Source organism: Canis lupus, chromosome 16, assembly GCF_048164855.1.
Source record: "Canis lupus baileyi chromosome 16, mCanLup2.hap1, whole genome shotgun sequence".
Classification (NCBI taxonomy): Eukaryota; Metazoa; Chordata; class Mammalia; order Carnivora; family Canidae; genus Canis; species Canis lupus.
Genome location: NC_132853.1, coordinates 2,676,207 through 2,691,903, shown reverse-complemented (window position 1 = coordinate 2,691,903; position 15,697 = coordinate 2,676,207). Strand labels below are relative to the sequence as shown.

At 39.0% G+C, this 15,697-nt stretch overlaps 1 protein-coding gene across 4 annotated transcripts in view; it reads left to right on the top strand.

Moving 5' to 3' along the window:
• The window catches only part of NR6A1 (nuclear receptor subfamily 6 group A member 1), a 221,997-nt gene that overhangs the window by 156,480 nt on the left and 49,820 nt on the right, over positions 1-15,697 (top strand). The window contains exon 1 of one of the 4 annotated variants that reach the window (XM_072777882.1): positions 1,906-2,056. The exons of the other annotated variants lie outside the window; for them this stretch is intronic. Coding sequence (XP_072633983.1) covers positions 2,041-2,056 — 16 coding nt within the window. The 5' untranslated portion in view covers positions 1,906-2,040. Of the gene's footprint in view, positions 1-1,905; positions 2,057-15,697 lie in introns of those variants that run through there. 4 annotated transcript variants of the gene reach the window in all.

The window sequence follows — 15,697 nt, the reverse complement described above, 5'->3', positions numbered from 1 at the left end:
AGATTCCACTTATTTATTCTTGAGAGAGGCAGAGACACAGGCAGAGGGAGAAGCAGGCTCCATGCAGGGAGCCTGACATGGGACTGGATCCCAGGTCTCCAGGATCAGGCCCTGGGCTGAAGGTGGCTAAACCGCTGAGCCACCCAGGTTGCCCTATACCTGTATTCTTTAGGGAGACAGAGCTCCCCTTTGAATGAGTGTTCCCTTTTTTTTTTTTTTAACGATTTTGTGTATTCATTCATGAGTTGCGGAGAGAGGCAGAGACATAGACAAAGGGAGAAACAGGCTCCCTGCAGGGAGCCTGATGTGGGGGGCCGCTGGGGGTGGAGGGGGTGGGAATGAACACTCCATCCCAAGACTCTGAGATCATGCCCTGAGCCTAAGGCAGATGCTCAACCGCTGAGCTACCCACCCAGGCATCCTGAGTGTTCCCAATTGAATAGCTTTTTGCTGATTGACTTTCCCCTTGTTCAGGTTTTCCCCCCTCATTCTTTTTATAGTCACTTTACTAAAATTATAAGAGCTACCTTAAGTTCCACAGGGACTGAGAAGAAAATCTCTATTAATTTCCTATATGAGCGAGAGTGGGAAAAATGGGTGGATGTGTTTGTGTTGGGGTGAGGTATGTGGTCACAGTGAGAGAACATATATTTTTAGGCAGACAAAATATAGCCTTTTCTCCTCTAAATCATTGGTCACTTTCTCTTTAGGTCCTACTTTGTAAGATGACCCTAATGGTCTCTTGGTTGGAAAGCCCTCTAGCTATATTTGCCATTCAGTTATATGGCTGCCAAGTGACAGATTCCACTCCCACCTCAAGAAGGGTCTCTTCTTTTTTCTGGAACACTGCTAATAAAATGTGTTTAGCCCTAAGTGATTCCCAAGGCTAGGCCAGGGAGAAAGAGCGGTTTCATGGGGTGAAACATTTTGCACAGTTAAAAAGCATTTATTCCTGGACTCAATTCATCTTTAGGTCATCCCGCCTTTCTTGAAGAATTGGCCCTGTAATCAGTGTTCTGCTATCTGAATGGATAGCTGAATGTTTGACATCATATGTCATTAGCATATGGCTCTGATTTGCCAGCCTCTGCCGCTCTTTGGCAAGGTTTGAGCATGTATATGCATACACATACTCTGCTCTGTCATGGGGATGGTTCACCATCAGGGAGGCATAGCATAAGATTGCCTAAGATCTTAGGAGTTTTAAGGGAATGAAGCAGGAAGCTTCAACATTTAAGCTTTTGGCTGGGGGCAGGGGATGATATTTCTAAACTTTGTGCTTTCTAAAAGGATTTTGCGACCTAGTTTTTCTTTTTCCACATTCTTTCAGACTATTGTGTATAACCAGAGCATGAAAATTAAGGGCCGAAATTAAAGTGAACCCTGCAAAATAACTCAGAGCTCCATGTTTTAATTTTCTCAGAAGAATTTGCCTTGTCATTGTTTATTATAATGACAAAAAGCAGGGAATCCCAGTCTTACCCTCCCCCCCCATATATACATAACCTGGTATTTTTGTTTTGTCTTTTCCTTCTGCCAAATATTTCAATTCTAAATTTGTTAATCCAGAACACAGGAACATAGGGTATAGAAGAATAGCTCTTGAAAGAAAAAAGGGAAAAAACTCACTAGAACTCTTTTAAATTAAATGAAAATCAAATCCTCTAAACTGCTGACTTTTAATTTTAGGATCTCAGTTTAAAGGAGATCAGAGGAATATTTCTTATTAAATGTTCCTATGATACTTTTCAGAGCACATTCTAGGCAGTATTGTTAACTAAAGAAAATAAGTCTATCTGTTCTACTTAGATAACCTTTGGTAATAAACGAACTCCATACACGTTGTGACCTTAGCGCCTGAACTTTCTAATCACATGACTGGCTTGTAAACTGACCTGTGAGGATGACTGTCTTAGTCCCAGCTAAGAGAGAGAAATTGGCCAAGTGTCGGAAGGGTGGTCATCAAGCTGGACTTGTCCTGTAATCTCTGTTTCTTCATGGCTGCAATAGAACTTCTCAACAGACTTCCAGAAGCATGAAATGGAGACATGGGAAGGTAAGAGAACTGTTGAAGTCTGGGCCCAAATCTGAGGTTTAGAAATTTTCTTTGAAGACTTAGAACAAATAGTAGCCTTGAGGGAGGAGGGAGGCAGTCCTCTCCGTTTTTTGTGTCTTAGCAGAATTCAGCCAACAAGTTTTCATGTGTAGCAACTGGCTATAAATGTTTTGGATTGTAGAAAAGTGAGGGTGAAATGTAGTAAATTCATTGTTGTGGTTGATGATTTTAAGAGAAAGAGCAGGCAAAAAAAAGAAAGAAAATCTGGATTTAAATTTTATAGTGACTTGAAAAAAATTTTAACTTGATTTTGCCCACAGTCCTTAGGTAAAGTTTACATTGTAAAAAATTGTTCTGTTTACCTCTTGACAGAATTTGTTTGTATTTTAAATTCCTTAATCCAGTTCGCCATCTGTGAAAGTACTGTAATTATAGATAGTATTGGGGTCATGAGGCCGTTGATAAGACAGCCTCATTTCCTTTGGGGGAATTTAGATATTTTACGGTTTGGGGTATAAGACTAAGCCATTGCTAATTTCTTTTTAAGTAGGTTGTTTTTTAAAATGGGTAAATTCATTCTGTGTGTGTGTGTGTGTGTGTTTCATCAACAGCAACTAGTTAGTATTATAATTATAATTTGTATATTTAGAGATAGCCTCCTACTTGTGTGAGAAACCCCAGTGTCCCACAACTTTATTACTTGTGCCAGAAAGGACATACACAGCTAAAGAAACAGCTAGAAGATGAATCTTAGCATTAAAGATTCGCTGTATTTGTTTGCTGTGTTTATAAAATATAGAGTCTAAGACTTTGCCAAAGGTTTTGGTTTCTTGTAGGCATGCTCTGTTGAGCTATAGCCAGAAGAGTTTCATATTTGAAGTAATTAGTAAATTTCTAGGACATTAACTAATAAAATAGTCCTAGGAAAGCGTCCTAGCCCCGTGCAGCATGGCTAACATCTGCCACAGGCAGCTTTGCAGTTTCATTCTCACTCTGAGGATGCACAAATCAGGGAAGTGGGACTGACCTTCTCTCAAGCAACATTATTCTTTATAGTAATACTCCCTGTATATTCTCTCCCAGCACCATATATGCCAGAATTATTATTATCTCATTGGTTTTTAGTCTTTGTTAGTGGAAACAGCAACGTTTGTAGAAGTTATCAGTTACGTGCAAAACCTGTTATTTTTAATTTCGAGCAGCTTCCTCTTCTTCCCCCTATATATACACAGAAATTCTTTGTATTCTAGATATACTAGCTTTTCCAGAAAGGAGTCATTTAAGAAGTATGATTTGCTCTGGACCCATTGGAATAGGAGTTTAAGGGTAGGCAAAGATACCAGAGCAGTGATTGCATAGGTTTGGAAGGGATAGCCCTGGAGGATTTGGATATTTTTCCAACTAGCTTGAATCGGTAAGTGTTGTATAGTCCACAAGTTCTGAAAGAGAAAAAAGATTTGAAGAGAAAGTTCTCCTTCGGTTCTTATTAAGTATTGAAACTTTGATTTTTCTTAGCTGTTCAATGACAGAAAATAACTTATGGTACTAAAACAAGAACTTTTATAAAACAAGGAAGTGAATTTTAAATTTTTCAATGGAATCTTCCATATAAAATTCTAGTAAAGCAAAATGAATTATCCCAGTTGAAGATCTTTGGAAGCTTAAAAAGCAAATTCAGACTTCTTACAAAAGAGTTGAGGGAAAATGCTACTGTAAAAAAGTGTTGCCTGGTTTTAGATATTGGGCGCTTGTCCATTTAAATTAACCTTTGTCACAGCTGGGCATACAAATGTTTTGTTTTAGTTCACAGAGGGTTAACTCTATTCAAGCTTTCACTGTGGCAGGCCTGATCTGTGGAGTCATACAATCTGGTCTTTCAGCCCAGCCAGTCGCTAGGCAGGAAGTCTTATTTCTTAAGCTATCTTTCAGAATGGGGGGTTGGGATTTGGAGAAAGGTGGGGGAAGGGCCTTGGAGCATCTGTAAGGATCAATAACAGAGTGAGCCGCAAGAGAGGCCATTGTGCACACTTCAAGATAGATGCAGCCCTTGTGCATGGCCCCTGCTTGGCAGGACAGACACCTAAAACCAAAACAATGCCACCAAATGAATTCCTTGTGAAAATCAGATTGCTCTTAAAGGAAAAAATATTTAGAAGAGTGCCCTTTTAACACTGGGAATATTCTCATTCCTCAACTTGCTAGGATCATGCAATCCCCACTAGAAATAACTCCAAATTGATTTTTAAATGCCTTTTGTCCTCATGCTAATACTGTATTGAGTTGGGAGGGTGATCATTTGGTCTTAGTCACATGCATCGATGCATTGAGTAATCTATCATCTTTCTCTTTCTCTCTCTCTCTCTCTCTCTTTTTCTTCCTTTCTTTTATTCTAACATTTGCTTTACCCTACTTCGGTTGGGAGCATCATTAAGGGGATGAAAAAAAACAAAATTTGGTTAGAATTAGAGTAACACGTGTGAAATCCCTCCTCCAACAGCTGGTATTGGCTTTTGAAACTTCATCTGAACCAAACAGATGCTCTTAGTGTTATTTTGAGATCATTTAAACCAGACTCATAGCCAAGAAATCTACAGAAATCATAGGTTTTATTTTAAAATGCGTTTAAGTCATGATATCATGCCACATCTTATTGCATATTATATATGGGTATTGAACAGGGATACCTGAGCTTGGGAAAGTGAGCAGTTCCACCAATGAAATTATGATTTTAAAAGTACTACCAAGTTTGTTGTAATTTTACTCCAGTCCAGTTTTTCAGTTTTTGAATTCGTCTTTCCCAAGCCCACCTGTAACATTCCTGTTTTACTGTATTATTTTTTCAGAGGCCTAAGGCAGTTGTTCCATAGGTCCTTTTATGATGCAAATTCTTTATGGCTGTTGGAAAGAGTAATGGAGTCATTGCCGCCTCTCTCCCACTAAACCCCCAAAGTATTGGTGACAACTGATGGTAACAGCTGTGGAAAATGGAATCATAAAGAGCCTCTAATATCATTCTCCCCATTTGAAATCTTTCAGGAATAAATGCATAAACCAACTTGGGGCCCATAATGTGACTTGGAAACATACTAATGGAATAAGGGCAGAGGTGGGGGGCAGGGAGAGAGACCTCCAGTTGAAGTGAGCCCCAAGTTTAATTTATTTTATGCTTCTTGAGTTGAGACCTGACATATTCTCCTGCACAGTTTTGAGGCTTAAGAGAATATATAGACAAACACTTAACAAGATCATCTGGATATATTTAACCCATCTCTCACCTGTACCCTTTTCTGGGGAAAATGATGTATTAAAAGAATACCTAAGTTAATCATCACAATGCCTCCTTGATACCATTGTTTTGCTTCTCTGATACATTATAATTCTGCATTAATATTTAAAGGATCAATTCTTTTAATGGGCATTTTCCAGAGAGATACAAATATTACTAACAAAACTTGGAAGTTCAGTTACCATTTACATTGTATTAAAATGGGGTATGAAACCTACCATGACCCTTTTGAACAATGTGGTCTTTAATGTGCTTTAACGGGGAGGGCCTACTGAAGAAAAAGCCATAAAAGTCTTCAGAGTTCAAGATGAGGTTGGGATTTTAGCTCATTGCTTTTGTCATTTTCACACACAAACATCGCTGCAATCATGTTTGATTTAGCATCTTTAGTACAATGAGGTGAGAGAACAAAAGGATAGTAGAGGCACAAGTATGGAAACCAAACATTCTCCCTTACCCCCCAAATTTTTTCAGATGATTCTTTGTTTTCTGTCTCCCCTGCTACTGGGATTTCTTTTTAAGCCAAGGAAATCGGTCTATAAGATTCTTATTTCTGCATGCCTCGGTGATTTGCCTGGGCAATTGAAAAACAAGCCACTCCTCAAATATTTTTTTAGCCACGTAAAAAGTCATGTCCTAAAGACTTGGTAAAAACACCATAATTAGGAAAAATGCATCTACTCCTATTTTAAGGTTCAGAATTTGGGGGCGTTCCCGATGCACAGCTGTTTTACATATTTTGAAAAGCCTGATAGATGTAAAGGTCATTGCTAACTCTAACAAGGTCTTGATGCTCACACTGTCATCCAAGGACCTTGCATTAATTAGAATGAGAAGCATGGAAGGTCAGGAGTCAACTGACTGGTGGGCCTCTGTGGATTGTCACTGGGGCCAGTAAGAATTCCTATAGGATTTTTAGCCATTAAAACCAAACAAAAACAAAAATAAAACCTGCTGCTTTCATGGCCTCTGAGCAGACCTCTTGGTCTGTATGGTAAGGGCTCATCCCCTGTTGCCCAAATGGCTTCTAAAAACTTGGCTGCATCCATTGCTTTGCTACAGGATTCTCAGTGTTGGGGAAAGAATCTCAGCCACCGGGATCCCTGGGTGGCGCAGCGATTTGGCGCCTGCCTTTGGCCCAGGGCGCGATCCTGGAGACCCGTGATCGAATCCCACGTCGGGCTCCTGGTGCGTGGAGCCTGCTTCTCCCTCTGTGTCTCTGCCTCTCTCTCTCTCTTTCTGTGTGACTATCATAAATAAATAAAAATTAAAAAAAAAAAAAAAAAGAATCTCAGCCACCTGATTCTGTCACTTAGCCAAGTCACTTGACATCTGTGAGCCTCAATTTCCTCATATATACAAAAGGGGTAGTAATACCAATCTCACAGGATTGCTATAGGAGTTAGATAAAAGAACCTTTATCACAGTGCCCAGCACATACTTAACATGCCTTGAAATTGGGCAGCCCAGGTAGCTCAGTGGTTTAGCACTGCCTTCAGCCAGGGCATGATCCTGGAGACCCAGGATCAAGTCCCATGTCAGGCTCCCTGCATGGAGCCTGCTTCTCCTTCTGCCTGTGCCTCTGCCTCTCTCTGTGTGTGTCTCTCATGAATAAATAAATAAAATCTTTAAAAAAAAAAAAACATGCCTTGAAATTAAAATGAGTTTTACAAAGTGGCAAGTTTAGGGAGATTAGGAAGAAGAGGATTCTTGGGTGAGCCGGTGGCTGGTACTGTTTAAATATTCCAAGTAAAAAAATCTGCCTACCCCCAATGCCTCCTTTCAGCGAACAACATTCAGGGCGGGGTCTTTTGGAAATTTAGCCTTGAAAATGTTGTATAACAGGTGAGACGAGCTGCTGAGTCTTTGCTTTACAGCCAGTTACTATGCTAATAATCTGTTCCTGGGCTAATAAAAATAATTAGTAATTAGAGTGTCTCTGTGAAATTGGTGAATTTATTTTTGTCCCTAAGAGAGTCTCTTAACAGTTGTGGTTTTGTTTTTTTGTTTTGTTTTGTTTTTTAAGTTATGTTGATTAGAAGAAAAAGAGAGGATGGGTTCTAAGCACACAGATTAAGTGATAATTAGGAAAGGAAGGATAGTCAGATTAGTCATCTCCTTCCATGTGTTTGCTAGGTAAATAGATGCCAAGACAATGGCCATGGCCATGTTTAATAGCCCCTTCTCAAAAACTTTACCATGAAGTGGTAAAGTTGGAAATATTGTTAGTATACTAATCACTGCCCTACTTAACTTTGGAATCTTCAGTCTCCCTGCCTTCTAGGGGTTGAGAGCTTATATCAGTGGCTGATTATTATGATCTCTGTGTATAAAATTATAATTTTTGTAGACAACATTCATTGAGCATTTACTGTGTTCTAATCCCTAGGAACACAGGTGAATTAGAACCGCAGCTCTTGGATTTGAACTACAAAGAGGGAATAATGTTAATGTTGCTTAACAAATATTAACAATTGTGGGGAGAGGAGGAACACTTGGCTGCAAAAGCATTATTCAAAACCTGCAGAAGGATTTGTTTTCACTTTGGGAGGCCTGTCTTTCTTTAGCTTTTTTTACTAAACTTACCCTACATTTCTTGAAATGTTTTTGTTCTTCCAAAACATGGAAGAACAAAACGTATGGCTCCAAAATAGAACATTCCTATATTTTTCTTAGCATAGTAAAATTAGAGGCCTGGGTTTCAAATGGCAAAAGTAGGGAAATATTCTAAGCATTATTACTCTGTTTGCATCTTATTCATTGTTAGCAAAAGCATTTTCCTTTTTTGAGGTTTCAACATGTTTCCTCATAGTAATGGCTACAGCAACCTAGCTTTGCTTTTCAAAGGAACTAATAAGTTATAGGTAATTTATGGAATGTCAATTACAGTTCATTAAATAACCACTCTACAGCAAATGAATGTTTTGGACATTTGAAAAAGAAAAAAACACCATCCCAGTGGCCATTTAATCCCAAAATACATGCACATGAGTCTGTGGGGGAAAAAAGGTGTGTTAAGAGAAAAGCTTGGCCCCCAATAGGTGCTAGTCACAGAAGTCTTGGATATGTCACTGTTCCAAGATTCTGTGTACGTGCACACACTCTCCTAAGCATTGATGGTTTTTGTTAAGTTTGCCATGAGATAGTTGTAAATTATGTAAGATTCTAGGTTCTTTTTGAATATGTAGAAATTAATTCTTAGCACCTTTGCTAATGTCTGCATGCCTTTTGAAATCATGCACACTAAAATATTTGCCGTGAGTTTACCAATCTGATACTAGAGAGAAACTACCCACCATAGAATAGTTTTAATATAGAAATTTCATCATATGTCATATGCTGAAAAATATTTGGATTCAGTTTCTTCGTTCTTTATTTCTATGAACCATTAGTCTTACCCCAAAAGATGAATGTCTAGGGAGGAGTAGGGGAAAAGAGTGCTAGTTTTATGAAATACTGATTCAGTGCCTCAGGGAAGCAGAACCTTTAGCTACCTTAATAAAATTGTGCGTGTGTAGTGTGTGAAGGAGTACTTACATGCCTTGTTTACGTTTCATGATTTTTGGTCCTAGTGGTGAATGTAGAGAGAGAGAGATCCTATCACTTAGAACATAGTTTTACACATGGAAGTAGTTACAAAAGCACTTTTTGGCAAATAATATGAGAATCTCCAGCAATGAACATGTCTCTATTCTGGCCCCATTAAACTAAATCTGGCCAGAAGATTTCCTTTTAGTAAGGCAAAGGAAAATGTGGCAACCAAATCTTCCACTCTTCTGGAACATATGGTTTTACTAAAAGCATGCTAATTGGTCTCTCTCTCACCAAGACCTTAGAATCGGGGGAACCTAGGGAGCTGAGTACTGAGCTTTTAGGTATTGGTTCAAAGTCTCTGCGCTGGGCCACTAGTTAGTCATCTGAGTTCTTATAAACTCTGCACTTTGGTTTGTTAGTAAAGAAGCTATACTCTTCATTCAACTGACATTCACTGGTGGTTGTTCTGTGTTTGGTATATATTAGAGATGCAGAAAAAATAAAAATCTCTCCTTGTTTTGTGGAGCACATAGTCTTGTAGAGGGAGACAAATAGGTAAGTGCAACAAAGTGTTGGAGGAACAATGCTAGCAATCCTGGAGGGTACAGAGGATATGCAGAGATAGGAGTGCTCATTTCTGTTTGGGCTATCAGGTTCCTTCACCCAGGAAGGCATCATGAGAGGTTGGTTGACATTTGCCAGGCTGGTAAAGTGAGGAAGGCTCCCCCAGGCAGAGAGCAGCATGAGCGAAGGCATAGCTAAATAAAACAACCTGACAGGGTATCCTGTGAATTATAAGCAAGGCCCATATGGATCAGAAAGATTGGTTGGTTCTAAATGCAAGGACAGCCCAAGAGAGAGCTTTAATCTGTGAATGGATACCCTTACCAGTTACCTGTTGAGCAGAAGAGAACCCTCTTCACATTCCTTTTAATCCACCTTTGCAGGTATGTTGAAGAGATTAATGTAGCAATTTGCTAGAAGGGAACACAGGTCTACCTCAGAGCTGGAAGGCTGTATGAGACTTACTGCTGGGATTTAGGGAGAGTACACCTTAACCTTATTAACCTTCTTACAAATTGCCAGTTCCTATAAGAAGGAGAGGTCTTAGTTAAATTTGGTTTTAAAAAGTTATACTCGCTGCCTAGGGCCATCTGTGCTTTGTGGGAATGTTCCAAATAGAAAATGGGGTCTGTTGTATTTCTTTAATGAATGGAGAAATAGTCTTAATAATATATTGTCTTAATAATATCTTTTATTCGTTAAGACTAAAAGTTTCTTTTAGTTTTTTAGGGCAAGTGATACATGTTTTTACTGAGATATTCATTGTAGTTTTACTTATATATAGGTAAAATAGTTGGTGGTTAGTGACCAAAGTATTATAATGTTTTTGGTTAAGTAGTATTAGTTGTTTTTGTTTTTCATTTTAAATTTTATTTTAAAATTAACAGGCAGTAAAATTGAGGCATTTTTGAGGTGTTGTGCAGTTCTATGAATATAGATTTGTGTAACTATCACTACAGTCAAGTTTTGTTTTGTTTAAAGATTTTATTTATTCATTCATGAGAGATACAGAGAAAGAGGCAGAGACATAGGCAGAGGGAGAAGTAGGCTCCCTTCAGGGAACCTGATGCGGCACTCGATCCCAGGACCCCGGGACCATGCCCTGAGCCAAAGGCAGCGGCTCAACCACTGAGCCACTCAGGCATCCCTAAAGAGAGAATATTGATAGAAAGTATCTTCAGAGACTAACCCCTGAAGATATGCCAACATCCAGGAGTTCCAAAGATACTCAGTATAAGAGATTGAGAAACTAATAGTTTGAGAGAAAGTAGGAAAACCTGGAGAGTAATATTCTGAAAGCCAAGGGAGATAAGTGTTTCAAAAAGGAAAGAATTCAGATGCTTGTCCGATTTCTTTCATTCAGCAAACAGTGAGTACTTTCACCTTGTAAAGTTCCATGAATAGGCCCCACAGTGATCAGGACAGATGAAGTGCTGGTCCACTTAGAGTTTACACATATATTTTTAAGGATTTCAGTGTAAAACTAGATTGCAGTTCTGAGGACCCAGCTATACTTAATTCTGCTATTTACATTTCAGAAAGTTGCCTTGAACACTTTAACACTCGAGATGATTCCATGGTAATCCTAATTTCTTTTTTTTAAAGATTTTATTTATTTATTTATTCATGAGAGACACACAGAGAGAGAGGCAGAGACACAGGCAGAGGGGGAAGCAGGCTCCATGCAGGAAGCCCAATGTGGGACTCGAACCTGGGTCTCCAGGATCACACCCTGGGTGAAGGCAGACGCTTAACCGCTGAGCCACCCAGGCGTCTCGGTAATCCTAATTTCTGCGAAGAGTTATTACTTTACTAGAATAGAAAGTTTATTGCGTAAATTCATATGATCCAGAATAGCAGCCATTCAGTGTTGTAGAAACATAGGTCATTTAAAAACTAAATGAAGTAGTGTTAGAAGTTATTAATGCAAATATGCCCAAGTTACTTTAATTCTCTGGACCTCAGTTTCTCATCTGTATAGTGAGAATGAGGAATTTGTGTACTTTAAAGCCTCCTATGGCTTTGAAATTTAATGACTCCATAATCTAGGATCAAGTAATCAGAGAAGCCACAAATGTCAAGATATGTAACAAACACTGTCAACTCTCAAAGTCACTAATATCCTCATCATTGAAACCTTCAGTAGCCAAATCAGGCTCTAATTCAGTGTTTGACAGTGGAAGCAGAAAATGGTAACAGTTGGAAGCTACACTATAATGAAAGTCCTTAGGAGTCTCTTTGGAATAAGGGCAAAGACAATTTTGTGTATGCACATTTTCCTAAGGGAGATTTTGACAACTCTGGCTTAACTAGTATAATTTCACACTGCGTATTTACACCTCTCTCAAAGGAACCTGTAAATTAAACTCAAAATTCATGGAAGATATCTCTTTTTTCTCTCTCTCTCTCTCTCTTAAGATTTTATTTTAAAGTAATCTCTACTCCCAATGTGAGGCTTGAATTTGCAACCCCAAGATTGAGAGTCTCGTGCTCTATCGACTGAGCCAGCCAGGAGCCCCATGGAAGATATTTCTAAAAAGTGCTATGGACCACAGGTGGAGAAATAATAACCATGACATAATAAAATGCAACTATATTTGTTGATCCATATCTTCATTTTTAGTACTCTACGGGTCTTTTACATATTTTAATCCTTTCATTTTCACAATTCTGTGAGATGAATATTTTTATATTTTATAGATAAGGAAACTGAGCTCAGATTATCACGCAACTAAAATAGTGACTAGCTAGAATGCAAAGCTGGGGTTGCTTTTGCTTTTAACTTTATAATTACAGTAAATAAAATATGCAACAAAAAACTTTGCAATTTACTACAAAAGCTCAATAAATACATTTTTAGTTCTCTAACCCAAGTAATAATCTCCAAAATTGCAAGTAGAGATGAAGGGGGCTGCTGAAGAAAGCCAGCTATTTGAAGCTATTCTATCTATACCTGACTGGTAGGCAAACCCAGTAGGCTCCAGGCATACCAGAATTAGACATCACTCAGGTGATTTACCATCTGTCTTCATAGGCATCCTGAAGTTTATAGTATTATATAGCCCACTTTCTTATGCATTCCTATTTAGTCCTCATAAGAACCTTTCTGGGGGAATCACTGACAAGTATCCTGAGACAAACTGGTGATATGATGATAGTAATAATAGTAGCTCAGGGACGCCTGGGTGGCTCAGTGGTTGAGCACCTGCCTTGGGCTCAGGTCATGATCCCGGGGTCCCAGGATCAAGCCCCACGTTGGGCTCCCCGCAGGGAGCCTGCTTCTCCCTCTGCCTGTGTTTCTGCCTCTCTCTGTGTGTCTCTCATGAATAAATAAATAAAATCTTTAAAAAAATAATAATAGTAGCTCACATTTATTGAACTTTTTTTTATTTAGGGATTTTATTTTTTTAAGTAATCTCTACACCCAGTGTGGGCTTGAAATGAACAACCCTGAGATCAAGAGTCACATGCTCTACTGACTAAACCAGCTAGGTACTCCTATCGAGCATTTATTATGTGTCAGAAACTTTGCATATATTAACTCTGTTCTAAGCACATTACATGTATTAACTCAATTCTCACAGAAACCTAGTAACAGGTTTTACATTACTAAAAAAGAATTTAGAGACTTTTACATTTCACAGAGTAGGGAACTGAAATAATAGGACCATACATTTAATAAATGTAAAAGCTGAGATTTGAATCCAGACAGTTTGACTTCACGGCTCATCCTCTTAATCAGTGTATTTGTGGTAATTATTACACAGTATGTATAAGTGAGGTCATTAATCTGGATACCTTACATTTATGTAGTGCTCTCTGCCAATTAAATCTCAGTAAACTGGGGATCCCTGGGTGGCTCAGCAGTTTAGCACCTGCCTTCAGCCCAGGGTGTGATGCTGGAGTCCCGGGATCGAGTCCCATGTCAGGCTCCCTGCATGGAGCCTGCTTCTCCCTCTGCCTTTGTTTCTGCCCCTCTCTTTCTCTCTCTTTCTCTCTCTCTCCCCACCCCTCGTGTCTCTCGTGAATAAATAAATAAAATCTTTTAAAATTTTTCAGTAAAACTTGAGGGAGTATAAATATAAAAACATAGCTCAAAAAATAAAAATTTCAATTACTATATTATTTTTTGATGTATAGAGAAATGATCAGCCTGAGATCACAAGCCTAGCTTTTTTTTTTTTCCACAAGCCTAGCTTTAATCCTTACCTGTTTTGCATAAAAGCTGAGGTACAGATGTGAAATATGTGTCATTTGCTTCTACTGATGATCCAAAGCCAGGTAAGAAAGCTCATACTGTCTTAATAGTCAGGACATTAGGGCAACTCAGACAAGGCAATAAACAAAGTCTTTTTTTTTTTTTTTAAACAAAGTCTTATATTTGGTGCCTAGGCCTAAGCTTTTGTCCTTATAGGATGTGAATGAGGCAGCTTTGCAGCAAAACATGAAAAAAGGCTGAGAGATTTTAGTTCTTATATGCTTATCTTTCTATGCAGTCATATAGTGTATTACTTTCACAAATACAGTTGCCTAAAGGAGAGAAACTGGATTTATATTAATTAAAAACATAGTAGGTGTACCTGGTGTCTCAAGCAGTGAAGCATGCGACTCTTGATCTTGGGGTTGTGAGTTAGAACCCCACATTGGGTGTAGAGATTACTTAAAGAAATTAAAGAATCTTTAAAAAATACAAAACAGGAGCACCTGGGTGGCTCAGTTGGTTAAGCATCCAACTCTTTGTTTCAGCTCAGGTCATGATTTCTCAGGGTCATGAGATCAGTCCTGCATCACGCTCTGTGCTCAGCTCAGAGTCTGCTTGGGATTCTTTCCCTCTGCCCCTCCCCCCTATTCACATGCTCTCGAACTCTCTGTCTCTCTCTCTCTCTAAAATAAAACAGTATACAAAAAGGAATAGATGAATAGACTCCCTCTCTGTTCTGTACTCATCAAGCCACAGTAGATTTTTCTTTTTTTTAAGTAAACTCTACACCCAACATAGGGTTCAAACTTAACAACTATTTAGGGATTTTTTTTTTTTTTAAGTTATCTCTGCACCCAGTGTGGGGCTTGAACTCAACAACCCTGACTGAGATTAAGAGTCGCATGCTCTACCAACTGAGCCAGCCAGGCGCCCCAAGCCACAGTAGATTCCGAACAATTTATTTTCATATGATCTTTACAAGCAGGAACATGTCCAGAGGGAAAGGCAGATGATCAGAATGATAAGGGGACTAGAAATCATGTAACTATGTAGGTCACTTGTTGAGACTAGTGGTATTAAACTCCAAAGGCTATAAAATTCTTGGTGGAAAAAGGGAGGAAGCAGGCTTGTTCAGATTGTGAGTGTCCACAGACTGAACTGAGACCAGTATGTTTTAATTACACATTTAAGCTTCAGGAGCCGTAGCAACTACTCTCAACCCTTATGAAGTCATGAGGTATAGCTCCTCTGTTTCCCCACCCCTCATTACCACCACATACCACAGAGATGAACATCATCTCCTTTTCTGGAACAAGACCATCTCACCAGTCAAATTCACAATTCCAGGCTCATCAGAAGCTAGCAATCCTTGTGTCCTCATTACAAAATCTTGGGAATAGAGAATTTCATTGAGCCAACTTGGGCCATTGACTTTTTGTAGTCCAGTTAGCAGTAGCCATTATCTCTTATGCTCCAGTCAGCTTATCTAGCAATGTAAACCTAGTGCCTTACAGGCTAGGGCAGTGGCTGTTGTCAAAGAAAAGAATATTGGTTATGAGCTGAGCAGACAGTCCAAAAGATAACCTATTACAGAGTCTATTCTCTTACCATACACTGCCTTCTGGCAATCTCATGTATGCCTACAGCCTCCCTACAGAAGACTCCCAAGTCAATCTGACTCCAGATTGCATGTTCCAGCATTCATCGAGGCCTTCCTCATCTCCATCTCAGATAACCACACTCCTAAACATGTTTAAATGCCTACAGCCAGCAAGCCTTGTTGCCTATACTGTTCGGTTTCCTTTGACATACTTCTGCTCTAAGGCTTAGTTCAGGTGACACCTCTTCTAGATAATCTTTCCTTCAGTTTCCTCATCTAGCACCAAAATCACCCACTTCTCTGTGCCCAGTGTACCTTCTCTTTCTAGTTTAATGTTGACTGCTCTGTATTGAAATTATGGGATTGATGTCTGTCTCCTCCACTATTATGAGGTACATGTGAAGAGTGCAGAGGAGCTCTCAAATATTTATGCAGTGAATATATGTCACAAGATGA